Below are 14,666 nucleotides of genomic sequence, written 5' to 3'. Positions count from 1 at the left end.
CCCAGTGTCAGGGAAGAAGAAGGTCTGCGTTGCCGGGCAGCCATGTTAATCATAAATGTTTATCTTACAATCCGGCCTCGCACATCCGTCCTTTCATTAAAAGACGGATTAGAGAAGCTAAACCACCAAGATCTGGGGAGAGAAATGAGAAACAAAGTTGTAAACAGGACGGTGTCATATAAGACAAAAGGTCTATCTATCTATCTATCTATCTATCTATCTATCTATCTATCTATCTATCTATCTATCTATCTATCTATCTATCTATCTATCTATCTATCTATCTATCTATCCATCTATCTATCTATCCATGTCTGTCTACAGTATGTAGTAAACACAAGATCGATGGATTTTTAAAATATTTTTAATAACATCAAATTTTCCAAAAGACAACAGAAATGAAAAAGACAAAGAAAAGTGACATGTTATCCGATATAAATTTGTTGGAAATTAGATATTAATTTCCATAATATCGACCTGAGAATGACATTTTTGCTTCTTCACAGTGACATGAAATATTGTCCTAAACAAAGAAAGGGAGAAATAGGTAGAATGAGAGATAAACTATCGGTCTAAGAAGCGAACAGAGAGAAGCCTTGACCACAAATATGTACAAAAGGAAAACAAAACACACCTGCACATCAGAACAAAGTCCATATACACTGTATTAAATTAGAGAATAAATAAAATTACTTTCAATTTATGTAGAATATCTGATCTTGCCAAAGCTACATTAGAAGTGCTTATATCATAGTAATGTGACGTCCGGTCAAAACGGCCGGAGCAACATTTCCTTTTAGGACCCTTAAATTATTTGGTAATCGGTGTCTTGTATTGTGAAATGGATTGATGTAAGTCAAGTATTTTCTAATTTTAAGAGCATTAAGCAGTGCTAATCTAAGTGCACCACACGTGTAAACAAACCATTTTTATTCTACAGTTCCTCTACAAGCAGACTGTCTACTGAGTGAAACTAATCCTTCAGTCAGTGTCAGTCGGTCTTCATGAAGGATCACAGAGCAAAGACGAGCACTCGGATGCATTGATGGCTGAAGCAGGATGCACTCTCCTGATCCGCCTTAGTCTCTGTAGATGGACGTTATCTGTCGGGGGGGCATTTGCTGTGGATGGTAGGAGTCATACGGCCCCTCTAAGTGTACGTCGTAGCCAGTCTGAGTCTGATACAGGCCCTGGTCCACAGGGGTGGGGGAGTAGTGGTGTGGGGGTGGGTAGTGGGGTGAAGGCTCCTGTTTGGGCACCATGTTACTGCTGATGCTCAGGGGTGGTGTAGGGGGCCCGTCATACGGAGGGGTCCCCACGCCGCCGGCGTTATACTCATTTGGTGAGTGATTCTCGTACGCTCCTCCTTTCATCACTCTCAGGTGAAGCAGGTGAGCAGAGTCAAAAGTGCCGTACGGCGGACTCGGCAGGCCTGGAGAGGAGTAGCTCACCATGCCGCTGAGAGGAGCGGGAGCTGCCCGGACTCTGTGTCTATCCTCCGGCCTCATCCCAGAACCAGACGCCGGTCCCAGCTGCAAGCAGCCGGCCACCAGGTTGCTGGTGGGCTGCGAGAGGCCCTTACACAGTGTCTCCATGAAGGCCCTGCTCTCTGTGGAAAGGCCCCCCTCCAAGGCCTCAGACAGAGCGCAGATGTAGTTGCGGGCCAGCCGTAGCGTCTCGATCTTGGACAGTTTCTGTGTTTTGGAGTGACACGGCATGATGGTGCGCAGGTTCTCCAGTGCGTCATTTAGGCCGTGCATACGCGAACGCTCCCTGGCATTCGCCTTCACCCGTCTCGCACGGAATCGCTCCTGCCGGCCCTTCGTCATCCGCTTTTTCTTCGGCCCACGTCGCTTGGACTCGTTTTCATCTTCCTGTCCCTCCTCATCCTCCTCGTCTTCCTGCGCATCCTCACTCCCCATCTCCTTGTCCTCTTGGTCCTCTCCGCCTTCTCCGTAGCAGTGCGACGAGACAGATGCGTCCCCATCAGGTGAGCTCATGTCCCCATCCATCCACTGCAGAGGGCTGACAACCTCCTCTCCCTCACCTTGTCTCACATACGGCTTAATCATCATGGTACTGTAGAAACAAGACAACATCTTTGTCAAACACATGCTGTGGGGGAAAAAAACTTTTTCTTTTCAATCATTAGTACACTACCACAACAGAAGAGAGTGGTCAAAAGGCACTATTAAATGCAAGTAATGCTAAATAAATCTGTACAAAGTACTGCACTTAAGTACTGCTGTGAGGTATATTTAGATTATACATACAAAATGACAACACAATTATACAGTACATAATTTGAACCTTAGGTCAAGTCCTCCTTATTTTCGCTTTTCTGGCAATTTGTTTTAAGCAACAAACTGGATACAAACAAACCATTTAAAAAGTACACATATTGGGTGTTGTGTTGGTTAGATATTTCATAATTTGATTCTGAATAAATGTGATGACTTTGATTGCAATAAGAAATAACTCAAATCCCGTCTCCGGCCCTGTAACAGACGTACAAGTGTTTCAGCACCGGACAGTTCCCTCCTGTCGCGCTCCTCCGCCACAGGTGCCGGCTTTACACAAGACATAACTTCACCTACACACCGAACCTTTGCGTGCTGGCTGATTGATATGTTTTTTATTCATTTCCTGCGCCTCTCTCAGGGTAATCCCGGTCAATTTGTGAACTGGTAGGCTAATGCCACAAGCGAGATAAAGTCACTGACGGGACTTAAATCTGGGGCATCGCAGGATTTTCTCCCTGCATGAAGCGACGACCATGGGATTAAATGAAAGATCGACGTCCCCAGATCAGTGACAGACAGACTCAGATTGCATTGGAATCAGACATTTCCCAAAAAGCAGTAAAATGAATGCGTCACGACAAAATGCGTGATTGAGATGCTATTTGCTAAATGTCGACCAAAGAATATAAGGCTTTTCTGCATATTACATTTTTTGTTTCATTGCCTGACCTGTATTGAAAATAGTCTAAACGACTCCCAAAAACTCTCTCGTGCTACAAAATGCTTCCATAATTAAGCCGAAACATACCCGTGCTGATGTGTCCCGGGACCTCCACAGGAAGTTTAGAGATGATGGTTTTCTTTCACAGTTGCCGTGGAGTGTCCGTCTACGGTGTCCCCGTGCAGAGCTGTCCCACAGAGCCTCCGTGTGTGGGTCACTCTGCGGGGGCTCTGGGTTTTAACCTCCACGTCAAAGCTCCTCCCCCACACACATCCAATTCTGTTGAACTCGCGCGTGGCCGGCCCGTGGCTGGAGCGAGAGGCTCTCTCTCTCATCCCCCCACCCTCCCCGTGGGTGTGCGCGCGCGCGTGTGTGCGCGTGTTTGCGCGGAGGGAGATGTGCGTAAGCTTGCTGAAACTCTACAGATAAACCGCGAGAGGCCCGGGCCTTTGTTGCTTGGCGAGAGGCGGCCGCCAAATCCGCAGCACGTTCGCATTGAGCGGAGCAGAGACGCGCTCAGCGGGCTGAGCCTAACTGTATGTGACAGCTTGAAGTTGCGTGTGAGCAGGTGCTTGCTTCATCCAATCTTCCAGCCATCCATTCCTCTGCACTGCGGAGACAAGCTGTTGAACAAGTTCATTTCGCCCCAGAGGCAGCCCTGACCAGACGGGGTAAATTCGGTCACATGAGGTGTGCAGTTACAGTTTCAGTGTCTCTGGGACTCACGAATGGCCTCTTCTCTCTGCACTATATAGGTCCATGCGGCTTAAATCACCAGAACCCAGACTGAATGTTCAGGACTTTAGCACTCACGTACCCAAAGTTGAAGGCCTACAATAAAACATGATGTAGTCTACAAGTAGCTGAGAGGTTTTATGTTAAATCGTTTTTATAGCACCATCAGCATAAGCCTATGCTACCAATTCATACTGTAATATTATTAGGGATTCTTGCTATTATTATTGGTCTTGTTACATAGCATTTCATTATTTATTATTTACAGCTCTATTTTCATCATAGTTTATTTTGTTAAGTATTTACTTAAAATCAGAATCTGCTAAGGAAATCCATACATCTAAGTGTAAAGTAAATAAAGATGCTATCTGGGACTATTTTTTCAGCGTGATGCCAAAGAACCACTTATAGTCAAATAACCTTTGAGAATACAGCTTTTGTATTGTAGCTGGCAGATATAATGGAGTTAGGGAGTATAGTGGGGTAGAAGTATGGAGTGGAATATTGAAATATTCATGTTAAAATAGTAATATCCCCAGACTACAATGAAGAGTTAAAGTTAAAGTTTCTACAGAAAAAGCAGAGATTTTCCTCCTTTATTTAGTCCACACATTTTTCTTGCTTTTTAATATGCAACTTGACCACCGACAGTTTTCAGAAATGTGTGTGTACTGTAGCCTCAATCAGAGATGAGGAGCGGTAAGATTCTTTCTAACTTCACACGCACATGTTTTAGCATTTCATCATGTTTTAACATTTCATCATTTGAGGCGATTAATCAGACATGATGCGTCTCCCTGCAGCCACAAAGGGCTTTATACAACTGTTGTCACATATGCAGTGATACGCCCTACGACTAATACTTAGATGTGTAAAAATGGTGTCCACCCCCTTTAAGTACAAGTGAAAAAGTACTCAAGTGTAGTACTTGGGTAAATGTACTTTGTTACTTTCCACCACTGGTATTTTTCAAAAGGCCAACAGCTGTATCATCTTAACAGCAAATTTATCTTGGCTGGATATAATGATGAGTGAATACATTTTTTCCACAACCTATATGTTTGTTCTGAATGAAAAATATTTAAAGATATTTGTAAATGTTTTCTCTAAAATATGTTTATATTTTATTTTATATTTTTAATATTCCGGGTAAAACCTAAAGTTGACTTATCCAAGGCTGTAAAACCTTCTCAGATAACTTGATCATCAATTGAAACTTTAAATTTGCACTTGTTCATCATATCAAACCATCAAGTGCAACACATTAAATTACACACTTATGCAAAAACACTCATTCTATTTGATGCTTTGCACTGACAAAGAAAGAAGGAAAAAGGAGTTTATGGAGATTTGACTCTTGACTGTAACATTCAGGAGGGGAACTACACACCAGTCAATATGACATTGCCCTCATTTGAGAAACCAACGCTTACAAAGTGACTCAAAGGGGACATGCTGTGTATTGAACCACAAATAATTGTGGATTAACAGGCCTAATTTTTCTTCTTAGTAAAATAATACTAGGTTTTCTTAGTTATCTGTTGAGCCACAACCAAAATACATGTATCAGTGGCTGGAGAATTTAACTGTGATCCATTACCCCTTTCTGCTATATAAAATGATTAATCTAATTTACTACCTTTGTGACAAAGACGTGAGCAACAACAGGATATGCTGTGGACACTCATCATCACTGACCGTGGAATGGAGAGGCAGAGGATTTGCACCATTTAGAAAAAGAGCACCACATGCTCTTAACGGAGAGGCTTGAGGAAGGTTGGGAGGTTATCTGCACACCTCATTCCCCGTTCATTCCCAGGCCGACCGGCTTCCCTATACCGCTCCTCCCCATGGGTCTCTGCCTTTCCTATTCCACACCTGCAGCCTGGGATGGGAATAGTAGAGCCGGGCCTCTAGGATCCCCAGAGTGGGACTAGCAGGGGAATATGATAGATGAGGCCTTGTGTCCCCGTTTGTGATACTAAAATAAAATAATTAAAAGGATTCTATTTTGTTTTTGCTGCTATGAGTCGAATTCCAACTTGCTAAATGTATCTGTCATGACAAAACTGCTTTTTTGGCTTTTCAGTTTGAACCACTTAGTCAAGTGTAATACTGTATATATGCAATAATGCCCCCTAGGACCCCCAGAGCTGACTGCACACGATGATGTCCTGCTGCAGATGGCCTGCTCTTAAACATATCTCTTATTTGAACAGTCTGTGGCTCAGATGCTCATCTATTCTCCACTGGCTGCTCAGCTCACCCAGCATGTTCACATTGCTCAGATACTTCACCTTTTCTAGGTATGTTCGTGAGACTGGGAATTGAGTTTTTTATAATTAAAAAATGAAATACAGATAAAGCTTCACTCCGGTACACACACAGACATGACCTTCCCATGATTCCCCAGTGCATCTTTTTATGACAGTGGGGGAAAGTGGGCTTTGTCCATCTGTTAAACTGGAAGTCCTCTGAGGGATGCCAACGCATGAGGAGGAGTGTGTGTGTGTGTGCGTGTGGATGCGTGTGTGTGTGTGCGTGTGTGTAATCAAAATATTTTTCCTCCTGCAATATTGGCGGCCTTGGGTATATTTAAAATGCAGCAGTGCTACGGCAGGGTCAGTTGAATGGACCAAGATTGTATTGCTCTGTTTGCATGTCTGCATCCACTTCAAATGACAATACGGTCATCAAATTGTTCGTAAAGCACACAAAAACCCTCCAGAGAATGAATGTTGCTCCGTATTTCATGGTCCCCAATCAACTTTAGAAATGGCCGGCATCTAAACCGAAACTTGAACCTCCCTCCAGCCCACCGATCCTGGGGAGACAAGGGTGATGTTGACCATGTGTCCTCCTTCTAACCATCTCATTGATGGACCCCACTACTGGGTAAAATAGACACCCCCCCTCTGCCTGAACCCCTAAACCCCCTTAACCCTTCCTTAAACCCTCTGTCGGCCCCCCGTCGTGCATGCTCATTGGCTGACCGCCTTCAGGCGTCCCTTTTCCATGGGTCCATTGTCTGGCCCCATAAGCAGCTTTGTTTTTGCATGTGCAGCTGGGCTAGCCCGCGCAGCCATTAGCCACAACACGCTAAAGGGAGTGCGGGATAATATAATTACAAAACAAAAGTCAGGTGGCTCACGAGATCTGCCAGGAGGAGCCCATTCGGGGGAGATGCGAGGACACGCTGGCGGGTGGCCAGCTATAATTCGATTATGAAGTTGTGTGAGCTACAAAAGAAACAATTGAATCTTTTTTTCCTTTTTATTTGCCCCACTGTGGTTTAATTTGATTCTGCCGGGGCTTTAAAAAGAAAAGGCGGTGTGAAAAGAGAGAAGATTTACTCTTCTAATTTCTAGAGTCACCAGCTCAGAAAATGTAATATGCTCTGACAAAACAGCGAGAGGAATTCTTCCCTGGGCTAAGTTTATTGTTGCTGCAACACTCTGCCTGCATGTGAGGCCCAAATCCCATGAAACGCTGAAGACTATAGCTTTCCTGTGAACTGACTGGTCTTGTGCTCCTGTCTTGCATGAATGCACACAGACTGGTGGACAATGGGATCAGTGGCAGATCCATCTCCTGTAATACTTTCTTCAAACAGGGCTGCAAGTGTGTCCCCCCTGTTCTGTCGGCAGACCAGGATTTATCCTGTTAGTCACCCTAGATGAGTGAAAGAGTAAAATCAACCCCCATCCCAGCTGGACAGACACACACACACACACACACACACACACACACACACACACACACACACACACACACACACACACACACACACACACACACACACACACACACACTTAACCCCACACTGGGGAGTTATATACACAGCTTTATGGACAGCTGATAAGAACAGGTCTAGCTGGTGGCTACTGTTTGAAGCAGGTCAAGCAGAACAGGATCTGTTAATGTCTTTTTGTTTCTATAGTTTATACTGCCACCGCTGGCATTTTTTTGTTTTGCTGTTTTATAAGACAATAAGCAATTGTGCCAGATGAACACATGCTCTTACTACCGAAGGGTTGGTGTCAGTATTGTGCCTGTTCAGGGTGTGTAAACGCCCATTTCTTGCCCCATTAGGCACAGTTTGATCGTGCCCATGGGAGATCACCACATTCTCTTGGTCTGTTAGACTGTTCACGAGAGGTTACACTGCAGTTTAATCCACTGTCTGGGTTACTGTTTAATTTAGGCAAGTGGATATGCATGTGTCAGGGTGGGCCACTTATAAAAGGAAGCAACAGAAGGTGTACGTCTTTTCATTTTATTCCTGCTTTATAGAAACATTTTGGGAATGCAAATATAAACTTTTAAACAGGAAAGTTCAAATAAATATGTTATTTATCTCTCTGTGAAAAGTGTTTCTGTTGGGTGTATTATTATTCATTCATTATGAGTGTCATGAAACACAAGCAGACTCCTCCGTGAGTTGCTTATTTTTTATTAGATGGCAGCTTCAGTTCCTGGGGGTTGCAGGAAAGGCAGAGCCAATGTACTTCTTCCCATCACCGTAGAAAGAGTTCTCCCAGGTGTACGTTTGGATGAAGAGCTCTTTCCCTCCCAGGCTCAGACGACACCTGCAGATGGACAATTAAAAACAATGTGAATCGGAAAATGACACGCATGAAAACATCGCAAGACATGTAGATGTGCTCACTGTTTTCCAGGGCGAGTGATGTAGCAGAGGCTGTATAAGGCCAAATCAAATTCAGGGCTGCAGCCAATGACTGCAGACCCGACCTGCTTGTAGTATCCCTCCCACATGAACTGCATCCCCATGACGTCAGGGTAGCTGGTCCACTGAGAGCAGGTGAAAGGAAGAAAGAGGGGAAATGAATGAGTGCTACACACACAGTTTAGATAAACGTACTGCGGTCTGTGGATGCTTACAGGCCCATTGAAGCTGTGGCTGTAGTAGTCCAGCTTTCCTCTTTTCTCGAGAAGATAAAACTGGATCCAGTTGTGGAAACCGGAAACCTTTCCTCCCTTGATTTCTCCTGTTACAGAATGTGTGTCTTTATAATCACGAAGGGGAAAACATCTGTGGTGTTTGAAATATATCTGCTCTGTCCAAACCTGCAAAGATGTGTTCAAAGCCACTGGAGTCCATCTTGTTGTTGTTGCGGGAGTACAGACCAAACCACATCATCTTCAAGTCCTGAATGAAATCTGCCTCTGATGCATAGATGCCTTAGAATACAGAAGAATGTCCAGGATACGTATATTTTATATTCAGTGTGACAAGGATATAAAACATCTTATTTCATATCTAACATCACTATAACTCATAGGAAAAAAGACACTTATTAACTGTAGAACTTTCCTATGAATCCTCAGTTTTCTTCAGTATCAACATAATCCAGTGATAGTTGTCTGCACATCCATGTGTACGCAGCAAACAGGAAGTGCTAATAGATAATTCGGCGTTTTAATGGTGGTATATTAGAAAATATGTAAGTCAATGGCAGAATTGTATTGGAGGCAGTTGAGCCAATAAAGCCACTAACATTTAAACTGATGTAGAATTTTAAATAAATTGTAGCACGCAGCTATCACTGCCTCCATGGCATCATTATAGCCTCATCTTGTTTACATTTGTGAAAGCATTATGGGATCTGTAGTTCCAAAACTAAGAGGATTGTCTTTCAAGTAGAAGTGAGACAAAGAACACCGAGTGTCAAAACCCATTATTACATGTGGACCTAGTTACCCTTGGTGTAGAGGAAAGCAAACAGCTCTCTGCCCAGCTCAGTGTTGGACATGGTCTCTTTGAGGAAGGCCTCCTGCTCAGCAAGCTGCTGAGCACTGAAGTCCTCTGTCTGTCCAGTCATCCTGCTGTAGTTGTCCAGCACAGCCAGCAGGGCGGCATAGGTGGGTCTGGAGAACAGAGCCTCCTCGTTCAGGTATCGGAACAAGCTGGGACCACAAAGACAAAGAGAAAATGACACAGAAAAAGGGGTGATACTGTAAATCAAGATCAAGGCGAAGAGAGTGCCGGGCTAATAAAATAATCTTCTCACGGTCGAGAGGATAGATCGTCCCTGGAGCTGGTCTGAGAGTTGGGCACCAGAGCCTGAGGGTCAAGGATCAACTCTGAGGCCGAGGCCTTGTTTGAATCCAGAGCAAAGAGCGCCTCAGACAGAGCCTTGATCTCGGCATCGGTGATCACACCACCTCCACCACCTGCACCACCTACAGAACATCAAAAACACAAACACCTCATTTTCATATTACGGTTGTTGTTGTTGTTTTAGATGGACTGGAGAGAGAGAGAGAGAGAGAGAGAGAGAGAGAGAGAGAGAGAGAGAGAGAGAGAGAGAGAGAGAGAGAGGGATGGTGGTGTTTTCAACCTGGAATATGTTTTTCTGTAGTAGTGTGGTGGAAAGTTACTAAGCACATTTAAATACTTAAGTGTGGATTTGAGGTACTTTGCTTTATTACTTCCATTTTATGCTACTTTATACTTATACTCCACATATTTCAGAGGAAAATGCTTCACTTATTTTTCTACTACATATACTTTTTAGATATACGTTTATTTTCAGATAAGAGTTTAAGAGTTCACATAAATTACAAACAGATTGATTATCTGATAATCAGTATATACATATTACTTGAAATATCATAGAAATATATTACAGATTATCACATGTGTATTATTAAACATGACATGGTTAAAATTCTGTACTTTTGCTTGAGTAACATTTTTTTTAATTATTACTAGAGCAAACTTGAACTTTGCTTTCAATTGTTTTATAGCACAACAGCGACCCCTGCTGTTCAAATACTGAAAGAAGATTTGACCATGAGAGTTTGGTCATGCAAACCAACAGCAGTGAAGAATTCAAATCCTTTATTCGAGTGTAATGTTAGTAAAAAATGCAATGAAAAAAATACTTCAGTAAAAGTAAAAGTTATTCATTTAAAATCCCACTCAAGTAAAAGTAACAACTTAGATATCTGCTTCGATTCAGCGTGCACCATGGGAAAGTGACCAGGTGTCCTAAGTAGAGTACAGCTGCTCAGGAAACAGGTAGAAACTAGCTGACTATCAGCTGTACTGTGTGTGAGACGGCTACACGTGGTTGGTCTTACTGTCACAGAGGTCTGCGTAGTCGCTGCAGCAGTTTTGGTGCTGGGGACACTTGGAGTTGCAGTGGCACTCGTTCTGAGAGTTGTATTTCTCACCACATCTGCCTTTACAAGATTGGGCTCCAGCTATAAAGAACAGAAACACATTTGTGAAATGCTTTCTTCAGAAGTCTACAATGTGTTATTAGTTATAAAATAAGCTTGTGTCTCTCACCTTTACATAGTTGAGCATAATCAGAACAGCAGTCACTGAAGCGCTCACAGGATGGGTTACACTGGCAGGAGAAACCACTGTCTGTGCCGTAACCACAGCGACCCTGACATGAGTCCAGGGTGTCTGAGAATCAACAGGACAGATTGGTATTAATGTCAATCCTTTTTGTTACTGGTTATGTATAACATGCTTATATATAAACCAGGAATAATATGTTAATAAAGCAGAAAAAAACTTACTGCTATATCCCTGTTGAAACAGGCTCACCCAAAGCACAAGGACAGCAATGACCTTCATCGTGGCTCAGCTGCAAACTTAAAACCATGTGAACTGACTCGGTCCCCCTTTTATAGCAAGTTTCACGTGACCAATCCAAACTCAACACTCATGTTAACCCAACCCAGAAGTCTGGATGTCAGTCACTTCAGATTGAGCGCGTATCGTGGAAAAAATGTGAAGTCAAATGTGACATTTTAACTTCTTGATTGTAGGCTTCTGTTCATAATCCTAATGAGTATTTTTAAAGGATCAATGATTGATTGTAGTAATTTAAAAAAAAAAGGTGGAAATAAATCGTCTCGCTGCTATCTCACCTCTGTGAAACTGCACACCTGCTGAGCACACAGGTGGTGTTGTATCAAAAATAAATCAATATCAAGGTCTGAGCTGTGATAATAACTGCCTTATATCTTATATTTCACACATTTATTTATTGTGTTACATTGAAATTATGTAGCTAAATTCCTCTTTTAACCTATTGCGCTGTAAGGCCATATTGTACAATACAAAATTAAATGTATGAACAAACAATATATTTACACATTCTTCTTACGCATTCTTCTTTCTCCTGCCAGTGACCAGATGCTGAATTTCACAGGATTTCTGAAAGCTCAAAATGTGCTCACCTGCTGTATTCCTGGTCATGTTGAGGTCATCTGCTCCCACTACAAATACCAACCATTAAAGAAGCATGTAGGTCCTTCAAGTTATAAGATAAAAGGCATCGGCCTATTTATATTCTGAGGATTTCGGTCACTTTCAAACAGGCAAAGAACTTGACAACTGCTCAACTGTTTCTAAACAGTAAGAGAGAACTTAACGGTAACAAGAAATCAATTAGGTTTTTAATTATTTAATTAAGTTCATATCACTGTTAGCAGATCTCCGTTTATTGTGATTTGAGTAAAAGAAAACTCATTGTAGGCCACTCCCGCACAGCAGAGGGCGCTGCGCAGTAATACAGACACTCGTATAGTCCTTTTGGTCCCTCTGCGGCTTCCGTACACAGCGTGGACGATTTCAATGACATTTGGGCTTTTATAAGTCAGTTCACTGCTGCGTTGTGAAGATGTCGTTAACCTTTTTATTCAGAACAATTACAAGAGACGTTGCAAAGGTGAGCACATTAAGTTTCACACTTTGTTGTGATTTTAAAATTATATTTTTTACCGCAAACTCGAGCTGTTATTTGGTGGTGTTCTTCTGAATCACTACCTCAACGTTACCCCAGTTCCTCTTTGCTAATTCAGTAAAATGTCATGTTTGTTTAGATGTCATTGTCTCTGTTATCTTACACCTTCTCTCGTCTGTCATCCTCAGGTCAGTATTCGTCAGCATGTGCAGTCGTTACACAGAGGCTGTCCGCTTCTGGCAGCAGAGAAAGCCCTCCTGATGAAACTGCGGAAAACCACCGGCTACACGTTCATTAACTGCAAGAAAGCACTGGATAAGTTTGATAATGACATAGCACAGGTAACATGACGTCTCTCTGCACTCAAACTGCAAGTGTGGTACGACAACACAACTCCATGGTGAAACTAACTGCGTTGTAATGTGCCATCCCTTCAGGCTGAGACCTGGCTACACGAGCAGGCCCAGAAGGAGGGCTGGAGCAAAGCAAACAAGCTGGAGGGTCGCAAAGCTAAGGAGGGTCTGGTTGGCCTCTTTATAGGAGATAAAGCTGCAGTTATGGTGGAGGTAAGACCAGCGATACAGGAGTCCGTTACCAGCACTGTTAAGTTGATCACACATTCAGCACATTTGTTCTTCATGCAGGTTAACTGCGAGACAGACTTTGTTGCCCGTAATGAGAAGTTCCAGCAGCTGGTTAAGGATGTGGCGTTTGCCACCATGGCTCACCACCAGAATAAAACCCAAAGTCAAGCAGGGTTTGTGAAGGTAAAATCACACAGAGCTCTTTTATCCTGTAAATAGCCACATAAAGGCCATCTGATGTTAATAATATAATAGGCATGTCATGTTTCTATTCAACCTGCTTTTAAAGCATGTGATGTGCACACATAAATGTGTCATTATTGTCTAAACAGAACTGCAACTTCACTGTTTTTATCAGTCAGCTTCTGGCTTTTCTCTCATCTGCACATATCCTTCAGGTTGTGTGAATAGAGATCCAAGCCAGTGGTTCCAAAAATCTATAAAAGTGCTATAAAATATGTCTTCATAGGAGAAGTTATAATGAACAAATACTATGTTTATCTGCTTACAACTATATTTATTGTTACACTCAATTAGTTTACAGTACATACTAATATATGCATACTCCCTGTACATCCTGTTTTCAGAGTGCTCTGACAGGTGATGAGTTAAACAAACTCAGTGTGGATGAAGGAGCTTCACTTTCTGATCGGGTTGCTCTCACAATAGGTCAGTGAGAAAATGCTTCTCTCATTCATCATTCAGACCTCCAAATGAATTATTTGAAATGAAGCATGTTTTGCTGAAATGAGCTGCACCATTCATTGATCAAATGCGTTTCCCTCTTTCCTCTCAGGTCGCCTTGGTGAGAACATGTCAGTGAAGCGGGCGGTGACGGTGGGTGTCCCTGCCGAGTGGCACATCGGCTCATATATTCACGGTGGTGTGAGCAACCAGACTGAAGTGGCCATGGGTCGGTACGGCGCCCTGGTCATCTTTCAAGGTGGAAAGGAAGGAGAACGAGAAGTTCTAGGACGTAAGCTGGGACAGCATGTCGTGGGAGAGGCCCCTGTGTCTCTGGGCAACATGGATGACCTGCCTTGTGGTGAAAGCGAGACGCGCCTGCTGCCTCAGACCTTCTTGGGAGACCCCAGCAGAACTGTGGCACAGTTCCTCAGGGGTCAACAGGCTCGAGTGCTGGACTTTGTCCGATTTCAGTGTGGCGAGACGGCCAGTGAAGAAGCAAAATGAAGAAAGAGAAATCATATGTTTATTAATTTAAAAATTAAGATGAAATGCAACTACTCATGTATTCTTGAAAATTCAGCCAGTCACATATAGTCCTCATGAATTTGAAAGCAGGATATGGATGTCTTTTTACTTTTGCTCCTAATCCTAATTCATAGTAATTTGTGACTGCTTCTAAGTATGTTGAATTTGAGATCCACATTAACATTCTGTTAATCAGGTAATCCACTTCCATGTGTAAACCTGCCGTCGTAATAAACCTATTCTTTCATGCTTTCTTTGTTTCTTTCATCATAGCATGTAGTTTACATGAGGTTGAATGGAAGGAAATATTCATGTCTACGTGGAATCTTTTTTTCCAACCTGATGTGTATTCTTCCAAGAAACTACATAATACAGGGGGAAATGACAGCTTCATTTCTTGTGATGGTTCCAGGGCCCACGAACTGAAATGACCCACACAAAT

At 42.8% G+C, this 14,666-nt stretch overlaps 2 protein-coding genes and 1 pseudogene across 3 annotated transcripts; 1 reads left to right on the top strand and 2 right to left on the bottom strand.

Annotated features, from left to right (window-relative positions):
• Positions 1–423: 423 nt before the first annotated feature.
• On the bottom strand, positions 424–3,209 carry LOC311022223 (neurogenic differentiation factor 4 pseudogene; annotated as a pseudogene). Its single transcript, XR_014599418.1, has 2 exons — positions 3,052–3,209; positions 424–2,079 (listed from the first exon to the last, which is right to left on the bottom strand). The product of XR_014599418.1 is annotated as a neurogenic differentiation factor 4 pseudogene (transcript).
• Positions 3,210–8,167: 4,958 nt separating this feature from the next.
• endou (endonuclease, polyU-specific) lies at positions 8,168–11,314 on the bottom strand (the record flags this gene model as incomplete). Its single annotated transcript, XM_084031036.1, has 9 exons — positions 8,168–8,288; positions 8,369–8,511; positions 8,602–8,708; positions 8,788–8,901; positions 9,422–9,627; positions 9,732–9,903; positions 10,807–10,929; positions 11,018–11,140; positions 11,257–11,314. The coding sequence occupies 9 exons, from the start codon at positions 11,312–11,314 to the stop codon at positions 8,168–8,170; spliced, it is 1,167 nt and encodes a 388-aa protein (XP_083887162.1).
• Positions 11,315–12,288: 974 nt separating this feature from the next.
• Positions 12,289–14,473, top strand: tsfm (Ts translation elongation factor, mitochondrial). Its single transcript, XM_084027139.1, has 6 exons — positions 12,289–12,413; positions 12,617–12,769; positions 12,866–12,994; positions 13,073–13,195; positions 13,600–13,681; positions 13,809–14,473. Exons 1-6 carry the CDS (start codon positions 12,366–12,368, stop codon positions 14,201–14,203), a joined length of 930 nt encoding a protein of 309 aa, XP_083883265.1. The 5' UTR covers positions 12,289–12,365; the 3' UTR covers positions 14,204–14,473.
• The last annotated feature ends 193 nt before the right edge of the window (positions 14,474–14,666 follow it).

This window comes from Eutrigla gurnardus (assembly GCF_963514095.1).
Source record: "Eutrigla gurnardus genome assembly, chromosome: 2".
Lineage (NCBI taxonomy): Eukaryota > Metazoa > Chordata > Actinopteri > Perciformes > Triglidae > Eutrigla > Eutrigla gurnardus.
The sequence above is the reverse complement of the archived record's forward strand: the minus strand, read 5'-3'. Positions and strand labels throughout refer to the sequence as shown.